Consider the following 12,500-nt stretch of genomic DNA (forward strand, 5'->3'; position numbering starts at 1 on the left):
CAGCACAATAGGGAATGAGATTAGCGGAAGAGTAGCATCCCTTGTTACGACGTCACCTTACAGAGAGAACATCAATGGTTTTGCGCATGCGTCTCTCTCGTCCTCGCTTTCGGTGAAGTGTCTCATGCCGCTTTCACCGGAAGCGAGGAGGAAAGACTCATGTGCACAACCAACATGACGTTCTCTCTCTAATGCTACTCTTCCGTTAATCTCATTCCCTATAATAACTTGAACTATCTAAATCAATTAATTTGACATTGTGGTCGAAGTTGTGTTTTAACTACAAGTTGTTCAAATCAAGTTAATTCATTTTCCAATAAAACTTGTTGCATCGCAATGCCAAAGTCGTTTAACCATCTCCTTACCAGCCATTTTCAGGATTTTCCCCAAAACTTCACACCCATCTAACACTAACATATAGTTTTTATCACTCAGACACAATAGCAGTAACATTCTTGCTATACACAGTTTCTTTTGCAAAACATGCTCTATAACACACTGTTCATTATCCTTAGTTTTATGATGTACAAAAGAACTTTGAATAAGAAAAATGTTGGTTGTATCGCAACGTATGTGACGATTTTCCTATAGTTGGTAAGGAGAGGGTTAACGACAACATTTGTTACAATATTCGACTTAACCCGGTTTTGGATATCAAGTAATTTTACCCTGTTGCCTGAGGCTTATCCATAGCCCATCTCCTCCTCAAATCCTTAAATGCCCTTGATTTCATGATCTCAATTTGTTTTCCTTAAACGTATTGTATTTACACTTTCTTGTACATTGTTTGCATGATTCTTATCTTTGTTTCTTCTCATCTGTACGCATTTCTGGCCTTGAATTATGGCCGTAAGCCTCTGACCTTCAGGTTTGTTTCGTCGCTTAGCCAATTCCTCGGAAAAGTCAAAGCCTCTTGAGTCACATTTTCTCGCCATACTTGTGTAAAACAAATACCGCGGCTGTAAATTGTTTTCCATGTCGAAAAAAATAAAATACTGACGTGATACCAGATGGAAGCAGTTTGTCACAATTAAATATCTGGCAGTCAAATTATGAGGAATCTGGAGTTCTTGATAAGGTCTGGTGAGTCAAAGAATTTGATGGTTATGGCGTCCAAACTCTGCAAAAAGATGTGGCACTTGATCAATTGTTTTGTATTAACAGGTATCGGAGGAAGCGGAAGACAGAGCGTTACACGTTTAGCCGCTTTCATGTCCGACTTTGAACTCTTCCAAATTGAAATCACAAAAACGTACGCCACCAATGAATGGAGGGATGATTTACGTCGAATGATGAGAAGAGCGGGTGATCAAGGGATATCAATGGTGTTCCTGTTTGGTGATCATCAAATTAAGGTATGCGTTTATTCAAACCATGTGACCTGAATTGCAGCCACATCCAAATTCACATATAATCTTCAATTCTTGATATTAAGAAAAGATAAATAATTATGCACATTTGTTTAGCGCATTTCCATTATTTCCCCCATACTAATTGCGCTTCACAGCGCTTCATTTATTCCAGCCAAATTAATAAAATCAAATGTTGATTTTATTAAATTGTCTAAAAGGCGCTCTCTTTAAGCGACAGTTATTAAGATCTCCATCAGTTTCAACGTTTTGTATATTTTGCATTCAGGCCTCCGTAAAATTTGTACTCTACTCCATTTCCCCTTTTATAAAAATATATTATTTTTCTTAACGTAAAGGTTTGTATATTATCCCCCTTGGAGTACCATTATTAAAATAAATCAAATATGTCAGTAACTATATTAAAGTGTTTTATCCAAGGCTATTTACGGAAATAATTTTCGACTCCATTTAGCTTTTTACTATATTATATACCTCACGGTCATGAATGAACAGACTTTTAAAGATGAAAGTGTTTTATCTTAAATGAAACGTGGAAAGTGAAATTTTAATATTAGATATAAGAAATAAAAATGATAAACTGCTCAATGTTGCCTTATCCTCCCTATTAATTGTTTGAATTACAGGATGAGTCATTCCTGGAGGACGTGAATATGATTCTCAACACTGGTGATATCCCTAACCTATACGAGAATGAGGAGCGATTGGAAATCATTGAAAAGGTTGGTTATTCAACTAACAATCAAATGTTGCCGGAATTATAATAGTTATTACGTAAGATCGGGTTTAGATTCCCGATAGCTCAATTGGTAGTGTACTAAATTATAAATTCAACGAATCAATCAATCAATCAATTTATCGATCTGCTTACGTATCTATCTATCTATCTATCTATTATTATTATTATTATTATTATTATTATTATTATTATTATTATTATTATTATTATTATTATTATATTGAAATCTCCATCGTCTGAGTTCTATTTTGTATTTTAGCGTCTCCATCTATCTCCACTCTCCTTAACCTTTGTCATCTATTCCTCCCACCATCTACTCCTCCCCTTTCTCTCCCCCCCCCCCCCACCATTTCATCCTCTTCTTCATATCTCCCTTTAATCACTACATTTTAAACTTTCATCTTTTCCACCTCCCCAGTCCGTTCTTTCTTCTTCTTCTTTATACTTTATTTTCAATTCCCTCAATTTCCACGTCATTTGTAACCAGCCTCCCCCTTCTCTCGTTTCCCCTTGCTAGTTCACCCTTCTGATATTTCTTTGCTCCCCCTTTCCCTTCCTTCAGAGTATCATTATCATCACCCCTTGTTTTACCTTTTTCATTTCCCTTACAACCAACAACCTGTGCCACAACCATCAACACACCTACTATGCCCTATCTTTTCCACACTGCTCTTCCACCTCCTCTTCCTCACCTATTCTTCTTGTTCTAATTGTTCTTGTTCTTATTCTTGTTTTTGTTTGTCTTATTGTTATTGTTGTTCTTGTCGTCGTCGTTGTTGTTGTTATTGTTGTTGTTGTTGTTGTTGTTGTTGTTCTTCTTCTTCTTCTTCTTCTTCTTCTTCTTCTTCTTCTTCTTCTTTCTCCTCCTCCTATTTCTCCTTGTCTTTATACTCTTTGCATGACTAATTCTCTCTCTTATTTGAACCTCATCAGATGCAAGCAATCTGCCAGAGAGAAAACGCCCAGATTGAGTACACACCATTGAACATGTACAACAAATTCATAGAGAGAATAAGACGCAACCTCCACGTTGTGTTGGCGTTCAGTCCAATCGGTGACGCTTTCAGGAATCGTTTGAGAATGTTCCCATCCCTCATCAACTGCTGCACCATCGACTGGTTTAAGGTAAAATTGTGTAGTCTTCATTTACCAGACTTGCAATCCTAGCATTGAAATTGCACATTATGAAAAACAATTAATTGTCTACAATGGTGAATATGTGACCCGCAGCGTCAAATTTGTATTATGTAAGCTTGAGCGAGATGAAGAAAATTGAGTTTAAAGTCAAATTAGCATACCGAAACTAGTGTCTACTCTTGGTAGAGTTGACTGGAAACGATCTCCGCCACACCTGCTTTCCCATTGCCTCCTTGCTGCGCTCTTCTGTAGACAAAATTTAAATTAATATGATTAAAAAAGATATAAGGTTTTTTAAAGTTTAAAATTGTGACTCACTCTCCTTAATGAAGGCTCTTATCATAACAAACATTTTGTATTTCCGGTTTAAAATTAAATTCTAAGTGTCAAACTCACCCCCCACCCCCCGACTGACATAGTAACGTTATGAGACAACTAGTCACATATATAAGGAACAATTAAATTTAGCCCAAAGTTGTACAAATTATTGGAATTGTTTGAATTTATTCTACCTTAGTCCATTCTAAAGACGAGGAATGATGTGTTTGGTTGGAGTTGCAGGGCATATCTTTTTCTACCCAGGCATATTGATTAAGTTTTTACATTTGTGATCCACTGCCTGAAAACGGTATTATGTCGGAACGAACCATGTGCTTAAAAGCCAGATTTAATGTTAAACTAGTCAAAAATATAAATTGTTGGCATTAGCACCCTAAAATATGTTATCCATTCTCCTCAATAAAACAGAAACTCAACACAAGTCTGATATTTCTGGTTATAAATTCAATTTTCAACACCTCAACCAACCCGACTTAATACCGTTTTGAGGCGAAGGGTCACATTTGTGATCCACTGTCTCAAAACGGTATTATGTCGGGTTGGTTTAAGTGTTAAAGATTGAATGTATTATATCAAAATACAAGACATTAGTTTAATGTGTTTTAGGGAGGAAAATGTGTTGTTTTTAATGAAACACAAATTAGAATATCCCAAATATTGTCACCTTAACTCTAATTTTTTTAGGGTGAAAAATAGAAGAAAATTTTAAAAGTTTAGATGACAATGATGATGTCTATTATTATGATTATAATGAGGGATATGATGATAGCAACAACAACGATGATGATGATGTCAACGATAATGAATATATTGATAATAATGAATGTAAAAGACTGATAAGGGGCAGCGTGGCTCAGTGGTACGGTCTTTGCTTCCTACCTGAAAGGTACCGAGTTCAATCACCCGCGCTGCGTTGTGTAACCTTGAGCAAGTCACCTCGCCCTAGCTCAATTTGCGGCGCTGTACTGCGGCTGACGCCTGGGTTATTCCAGTCTTCCCTTGGAATAGACCCTAAGACAAATTTCCCCTTAGAGATGAATAAAGGGAATTTTATTTATTTTTTTTTTATAATAATGAGGCTGAACCTGATGATGATGGCTGATTATGAATGATTGATCTATAACAATGATTGCCAACTTTATTCATGTTAATTTATGTTTCATTGATGCCAGTTAGAATTTTAATCTGTATAATACCCCCCCCCCATCCCTTCCCTTTATCAAATATTTTACAATTCACCAGGCCTGGCCACAAGACGCTCTTGAACTTGTTGCCAACAAATTTTTGGATGACGTTGAAATGACGTCAGAAATTCGTGACGCAACTGTTCACATGTGTAAACATTTCCACGAAAGCGTCAGGGCTCTGTCTCAAAGGTATTCATTGACGCATTTTAAACATTTCCATGTAATGTTTTTTTTTTAAATTATTATTTTCATTTTCCATTGTGCGGCTATGTGGTCTAGTGATATGACACTCGCTTTCGGATCGGAAGGTCCTGGGTTCGAGCCTCGCTTGGAAAAGGCTCTTTACTCACATTCTCTCACCGTTCTCAGGTGTAAACTGAGTACCTGGGCGTTAACTGCGTTATCTTTGTCCGAAAAATTGTAATATCGCCTAACAGGCGTGATGTTCCGTCCTACATGTTAAATGTTACTGTTGACCAGGGACCCCTTGTAAAGCGCTTAGAGCACATTTAGTGGATATTGCGCTATATAAAGCTCAATTTTTTTTCTTATTCATCTCTTGTTACTTCGGGGAGGGTGTCGTTAGGTAGAGATCACTCATGTCACAAGGTCGATTCCAAATGCAGATTTGGAATTTTCTCTGCATACTCAGTTCACCTAGCAGTCATTAGACAGCTTGGTCTGTCACTTAACGATCGATTAGCGTCGTATCCAAAGGGTAATACGCATGTACTACTATTGGTTAAATCAACAGAAAGCATGATGAACTTCCGGCTGCATTGGCGTATGGCACCGAATGACTTCTTTTCTAATGCTGTAACATCAAAGTTTTTACAACTTGAAAATATTTACTCATAACAATTTTAAAATCATTACGACTGGTGATATGATATTCTGAGAAACGTAGAAGATTTGCTAGTGTCACTTTCCCTTACTATGTAGCCTCGCGTTGTTACTAATAATAGCTCAAATATAACTGATCAGTAATCAACCACATGTTTTAATCTTTTTCAGATACTACGAAGTTATGCGACGAGTTAACTATGTCACCCCAACTTCATATCTAGAGCTTATCAAAACATTCAAAAACATGCTGGCAAAGAAACGACTGGAAATTCTCACCCTCAAAGACAGATACAACGTCGGATTAGAAAAACTACGTTTCTCGGAAAGTCAGGTATGTGTTACGTATTTTACAGGTAGTTACTTATTCTCACCTTTATAGATAAATTATTCAAAATTAATAATCAATTATTATGACTGGAAAAAAGTCAGCTTCACTTTTAAAGGTTTTTTAAAAATAATTAAATAATGACTTTGGATATGATGGACGAGTACTTTTATGTCTGATAACCAAAATTAATATTGACTCAGAGTTGTAATGGAAATATTCTCCAACCGACGCAAAATATTACTCATTATAACAATGTTAAAAGAAGCTCATAAATGCGTTCGGTCATCAGGTCTGCAAATATGTACAAGTAGGCTTTAGTAAAAGCTATATCTAGATAGCACAAGATTGATGCTTGTTATTTGATAAACTTGACAGGTCAACGTGATGCAGACAGAACTCGTGGAATTGAAGCCCAAACTAATCGAGACCAGCAAAGAGACAGAGGAACTCATTGGCATCATTGAGAAGGAAACTATAGAAGTGGAAGACATCAAGAGAATCGTAGAAGTGGACGAAGCTGTGGCCAACAAGGCAGCTCAAGAGGCTGAAGCTATCAAGGTTTGTTTATTTATTTTTTAATCCACACCGTTTTTAAAGTACGGCTATACAGTCTAGTGGTATGACACTCGCCTTCGGATCGGAAGGTCATTGGTTTAAGTCCCGCTCGGAGCGGCGCAGAGTTGGGTCTTTGAAGAGGGCATTTTATTGACATTCTCTCATCTTACTCGGGTTGAAAATGAGTACCTGGTCGGTAACAGCATATCTCTGAAATTGTAATATCGCCCCACAGGCGTTATATCTCATCCTACATGTTAAGTGTTGCTGTCGGCCTAGGGACCCCTTGCAAAGCGCGTGGAGCACGTTTAATGGATATTGTTCTGTATAAATGCTGTAGTTTTTTAAAAGTTGAACGTTTAATGTTGCTTCAGTCCTCTGATTCATCGCATGGGAATTTATATAAATTAGAGATGAACTATATCGATCTGTTGAAAAAAGAAATTGCATATTTGTCATGTCTTCTGCTGAACTTAATAACCCATGTCTATGAAACTAGAATCAAAACATTATAAATAGTGGCATGCTAAACAAACGTCTTTATTTAAACTTATAACTCGACTGTGACATTGAATATTTAACTTCTCTTTAATTAATTTATTTATGTCTCAGTTACAAGATTACTTGGAATAGCTTCTTATTGTGTCTTGGGAGGTGGGAAGAGTCGGTATAGAAAACATAGATGAAGAGAAAGTTAAGGAAAGTGTAACTAGGGTATAAATGCTTATTGTGCATATCATCGCTTCAAGTCTGGGAGGTGAAAGATTTAGACATGAAGATGTGCATGGATGATCCTTTTCCCCCGTATAAGTAATGCCTTTTGCTGTAATAAGTAATAATACATCGTACGCAAATAAGTGTGGCTATAATTAGAAAGGAATACCTTGATTCATTCAGTTGGCTCAATCTTTGCACCATAATAATTGGCACAATAAAAAGTGATGTATGATTTTTATGTACACATACAGAAATCGTTCTTTGAACATCTTGTGACATAAATTCTGGATTCAGTAGTCTGATGTCACGCCGCCCGGCAACGGCGGCCATCTTGGTTCTAAACAAAGAAAATCATTACTTTTTATTCCTCATGCTGACTAGAACTTTTCATATGCCTTGTGATTAGAATGTGTAAAAGTCAAAACATGATCAAATTTATGTGTTTTTTTTTTCATCTGGATACGTTTTTATGCTCGCCGGGGAAGTATTTCATAAGGGCGTCCGCCATTGTTCCGATAGTATAGAGCCAGTTACTAAATTACCATGCGTCATTAAGAAGGAAGTGACGTTACGACTGTTGAAAAGTATTAGTGATAACTGATCACATCTCTGGCTAGATTAAAAAAAACAACTAGAAACGGTTGAATAACGCCAATCGGACTCTAACTGAACTGTTTTTAAAAATCTATTTACCAGATTGACTGTGAAGAAAAGCTGTCAATCGCCATGCCAGCCATGAATGCAGCCATCTCTGCCTTGGACACTCTCAAACAGAATGACATCACAATTGTGAAGACTATGACAAATCCCCCATCAGGAGTCAAGTTAGTCATGGAGAGTATCTGTATTATGAAGGTAAACACCATGAGTTTATTTTTTGTCCTCAGATCTTCACAACGTTTGGGGACATGATGATCATACAGACTTCCTTTACACAACAATTTTATTCAATTTTATTTAGGACTTAACCCTCTCCTTACCACCTACTAGAAAATCGTCACATTTTTTACGATTCAACCGTCGCTTTTTTCATCCAGATTTCATTTCTTTTTGCTATAGCTATAAAAACTTAACGTTCTGTAATAAAGCCCATATTGTCGAACAATTTTATGTATAGAATGTGCTTGTTGCTTTTCTGTTTGCGTAAGTAATGTCTGTTTTTGTGTTGGGTGGGTGTGAAGTTTTGGGGAAAATTCTGAAAATGGCTGGTAAAGAGAGGGTTAAATGAATAACATTTTCCCAACACCGTGACATCTGTTATCAGTGATGGGATGTGACGTTCAGCCAAAGTTTTACAAGGTACAACATGAATGGATGAATAAAAAATGGTAGTGAAGTTTCATACACATGTAGCCAGACGTTGAGGATACCTTGTATAGGCAATGAGATTAGCGGAAGAGTAGCGTCCCTTGATTGGAAGTCACGAGCGGAAAAGTTATTAGAGAGAGAACGTCATGTTGGTTGTGCGGCATGAGACACTTCACCGAAAGCGAGGACGAGAGTGACGCAAGCGCAAAACCATTTTGACGTTCTCTCTGTAAGGTGACGTCCAATCAAGGGGCGCTACTCTTCCGCTAATCTAATTCCCTATAAGCGTTTTAAAATAAAAATTCCAACAAAAAATAACGAAAAAAGTTTTGACCATTGCCAGGAATTTGTTTCGTAAGGTAAAGCACTTGACTCGAAAAAATGACCATTTAATTTCAAATGCTCATTTTCAAAGAATCACCATGACTAATGCGATATACACTGATAATTTTATGTCCCTAGCAGGTCATATGGAGCCAATTTTCAATTTATACTGTACGCATCTTCTGTTAGGCGTCCTTATTGTTCTAGTTTTCTTAAAATATCAGTCACAGCATTAAAGCCAGGTACTCAATAATACCTGAGTCGACATCACTGAGAGTTGATCCTACTGAATGTTGCTATTGTAAGAACATAAGGACAAAAAGGCCGCCTATAAAGTGACTTGTAACTTATAAAATGTAAGTGTAATTCATTATGTTTTGCTGGTGGAAAAAAATGAGAATCGTGTTGCGCAATGTTTTTGCTGACACCATGCGAATTTTCTCTGTATAATTTATTAAACTACATTATAAAATAGGCTAAATCTTATATAATCTTAACATACGGATCTTATAGACTCTCGGGTCAATTTGTAACTCAGCCTGTGGCTCTTTTCTTCTTTAAAGTGAATCCAAAACTACAACTGAAATAATCTACTGTTCTTCCCCAGGGCATCAAACCAGAGAAGAAAGTGGATGCAAATGGCAAGCCTTTTGAGGACTACTGGCCTGCGGCTAAAAAAGTAACCAATTTATTTATATTATGTCCTTTTGCATTTATTCTTAAAATTAAGAATCTACGCTTCAGTTTAAGAAAACTATGTAAACTATTAGACTTCACATGAATAAGCTGTGTGGTTGTTTAAAGTTAGCAGTGTCTATACAAGTTTCATGCATTGCATTGATATTTCAATAACACTGTGAAGATATACTATAATATTTATTATCTTTGGCTGCTGTCAGAAATGGATGGCTCTCGTATCACGCTTCCTAAAAAAACCCCAAAAAACTAAGCAAGTCAATTTCATGGGGGGAGTGGGGGTTCACCAAAGTATTCTTAGGTTTGTATATAGATAGTAAGCGCTTGGCTAAGAAGCTCATAACATTGCCATCCGGAAGTATAACGGACCACCACACAAAACTGTGGGTATCCATGAACGTTTATAGTCGGGTTAATACAGTTCACTGAGCATTACTCATAATTGTGGATGGCAAAAAAAACAATAACAAAGACCTGAGTGACGTCATCTTTGAACTATCTATATGCACATTAGCAGGTCTTATAACCAAATGCATTTACGGGCTTTTTTGGCATTGTTCTAACTGTACCTATTTAAGCTGGTTTGAAAATATTTCCATAACCACACTGAGACATAAACAAGTTGAGTTATTAGAACTGTAAATAAGCATGGCATTCCTATCTTTTTTAGATTTATTGTCGATATGCACAAATAAAGATCAAGTATTTTTCAATTCTGTAATTGTTCAAAGTTTGACCAATCATTTTCCATATTATTCTCTTCCTCCATCTGATGGGAATACTTTTTTGAAATTCTGAATATCATCATTATCAGCATCATTGCCTTTTTCACCCTGGGTCAGGGGATAGACCACAGACAAACAGTTTCCATCCTTCTCTATCCTGAGCTAGCATCTCATTCCATGTCTTATCACTTCTCTGTATATAGAAACCACTTAACTCTGAATACAATCTAATCTATTTATTTCACAGATGTTGGGTGACATGAAATTCTTGGAATCCCTAAAAGAATACGACAAAGACCACATCCCAGCACCCATCATCAAGAAGATCCGGGATCGATACATTACAAACAAAGAATTTGACCCGTCCATCATCAAGAACGTCTCGTCTGCATGTGAAGGTCTCTGTAAATGGGTCAAGGCCATTGATGTTTATGATAGCGTCGCAAAGGTAAGACATTTAATTTGTTAAACTTTCTTTTATTTAAATAATACATCTTTTGTCTTAAATTACAAACAAAAATAAAAAACGAACCCTACTAAATTTAGTCAATCTTATAAATTAAAAGTAGTTCTTCAAAGCCGTCAGACCTATTTGACCGGAATTGATCCCGGTTTCAAAAGCGTGAAACGGACAATTGTAAATTCTTCCTACCTTTTGGATAGGGCGTTAGTCAATTGCAAAGTACTTTCGGCCAGATATAACAGACACAGCTACCCAATCACTCCTAGGTGGACAGACGGGTTAGTTGGTGGTTGTAGAATATAGCAAATCGTATATATACATAATAACGGTAGGATATTAGAAATAGGCAAATACTAGATCTAGTTAGATAATTTGATAGAAGTTTTTATTTATGAGCATATCAATAGTTAAAAGCAGCAAATACATTCACATTTTGAGTCAAATTATTGATATGATTTCATAATCAAAACAGGTTGTTGCCCCCAAGAAAGAGAGTTTACAAGCTGCAGAAGCTGTACTGAGTGAACAGATGGAAAAGTTACGGAAGAAACAAGCAGAGTTGAAATCTGTTACAGATAAACTCCAAGCTCTGAATGACAGCCTTGTCCAAAAACAGACTGAAAAGACGGTAAATCATATTTGTTACATGTAATGTAATATTTTGCAATGTCTTGTAAGGATTGTCTGAAAAAGCAAACACTCAAAGGGGTGAGATTCCTTCCCTTTCTAAATTGAGATATTGTGAGTTAAGGGGCGGGGGGGGGGGGGGGGGGGGGGGGGGGAGGGAGGAGGGAGGGTCCCATATTAGAGTATATTGCTGTGTCTTCTATAATTCTATAACCTTTTTTCTTTTTTTTTGTGTCTTTGTGTCTTTTGAAGTAATGAATGAGGCCATTGGTCTTTGTTTGGCGTGAAGAATGAAGCGAAATTTTTATAAAGTATAAAAAGGCTTCTAAGCATATATTATTACTTATCTCTTCATTCTTTCTCAAATATCTAGCCTTGAACTAGTTGTCTCATACTTTTTGTGATTAGATGCAAAAATGCATCGATATTATTAGGTAACATCTGAAATTAATATCTTTATCCATAGAATTAAGTTATTTTTTTTCGAACTAGAAACATTATACACAAATTTTGCCGTCTCTTTAGAAGTGTAGTAGATCTATGTAGAATACAACAAAGCAAAACATTTTGAACATGAATGAATACAACAACGTTAAAAAGAAAAGAACGAAATATTCACTACTTGTTTTTCTCTTTTGAGGCTGTCATATTGAAGTTTGGTCATTGCTTTAAAGGTAAAGGCTTCTATCAGATTAGTATATTGACTTTTATTTTATATAAAAATGCCAAATAATCCTCTGTCTTTCATAAAGAACCTTGAAGACAATATAGAGTTGACAAAGGTGAAGATTGACAGGGCAAACAAACTGATCAGCGGTCTTGGAGGTGAAAAGGACAGATGGACACAGGTAAGACATTATCATTCTCTGACATAGATAGGACGAAATAAACGTAACTTTTTAGTTTTTTTTTGAATTGATATAGAATTCCGCCCTATCCAGAATGTAGTAAGCAATGGGCATGATCTATATTAACTTTCCATGTGTACGAGGTCATTGGTCACATTGCAAAATGTAATCAAAGTGACCCACTTAGTGAAAAGTGTTCACACCTTTTAAATATCTAACATCATGATTGGTCATTTTATTCAGCTTGACACATGGGTATGTTTACAACCGTCATAAACAAAGCAGCGTGTT

The 12,500-nt window shown here is 36.3% G+C and overlaps 1 protein-coding gene across 1 annotated transcript in view; it reads left to right on the forward strand.

Moving 5' to 3' along the window:
• The window catches only part of LOC144974579 (dynein axonemal heavy chain 3-like), a 216,277-nt gene that overhangs the window by 141,657 nt on the left and 62,120 nt on the right, over positions 1–12,500 (forward strand). Inside the window, 11 exon segments of the mRNA XM_078917583.1 lie at positions 1,165–1,355; positions 1,997–2,092; positions 3,043–3,234; positions 4,828–4,961; positions 5,787–5,949; positions 6,322–6,504; positions 7,915–8,073; positions 9,458–9,529; positions 10,519–10,719; positions 11,207–11,362; positions 12,114–12,209. Coding sequence (XP_078773709.1) covers positions 1,165–1,355; positions 1,997–2,092; positions 3,043–3,234; positions 4,828–4,961; positions 5,787–5,949; positions 6,322–6,504; positions 7,915–8,073; positions 9,458–9,529; positions 10,519–10,719; positions 11,207–11,362; positions 12,114–12,209 — 1,643 coding nt within the window.

Source organism: Berghia stephanieae, chromosome 6 (genome assembly GCF_034508935.2).
Source record: "Berghia stephanieae isolate SIO BIC M18660-M18661 chromosome 6, UCSD_Bste_1.3, whole genome shotgun sequence".
Taxonomy (NCBI): Eukaryota; Metazoa; Mollusca; class Gastropoda; order Nudibranchia; family Aeolidiidae; genus Berghia; species Berghia stephanieae.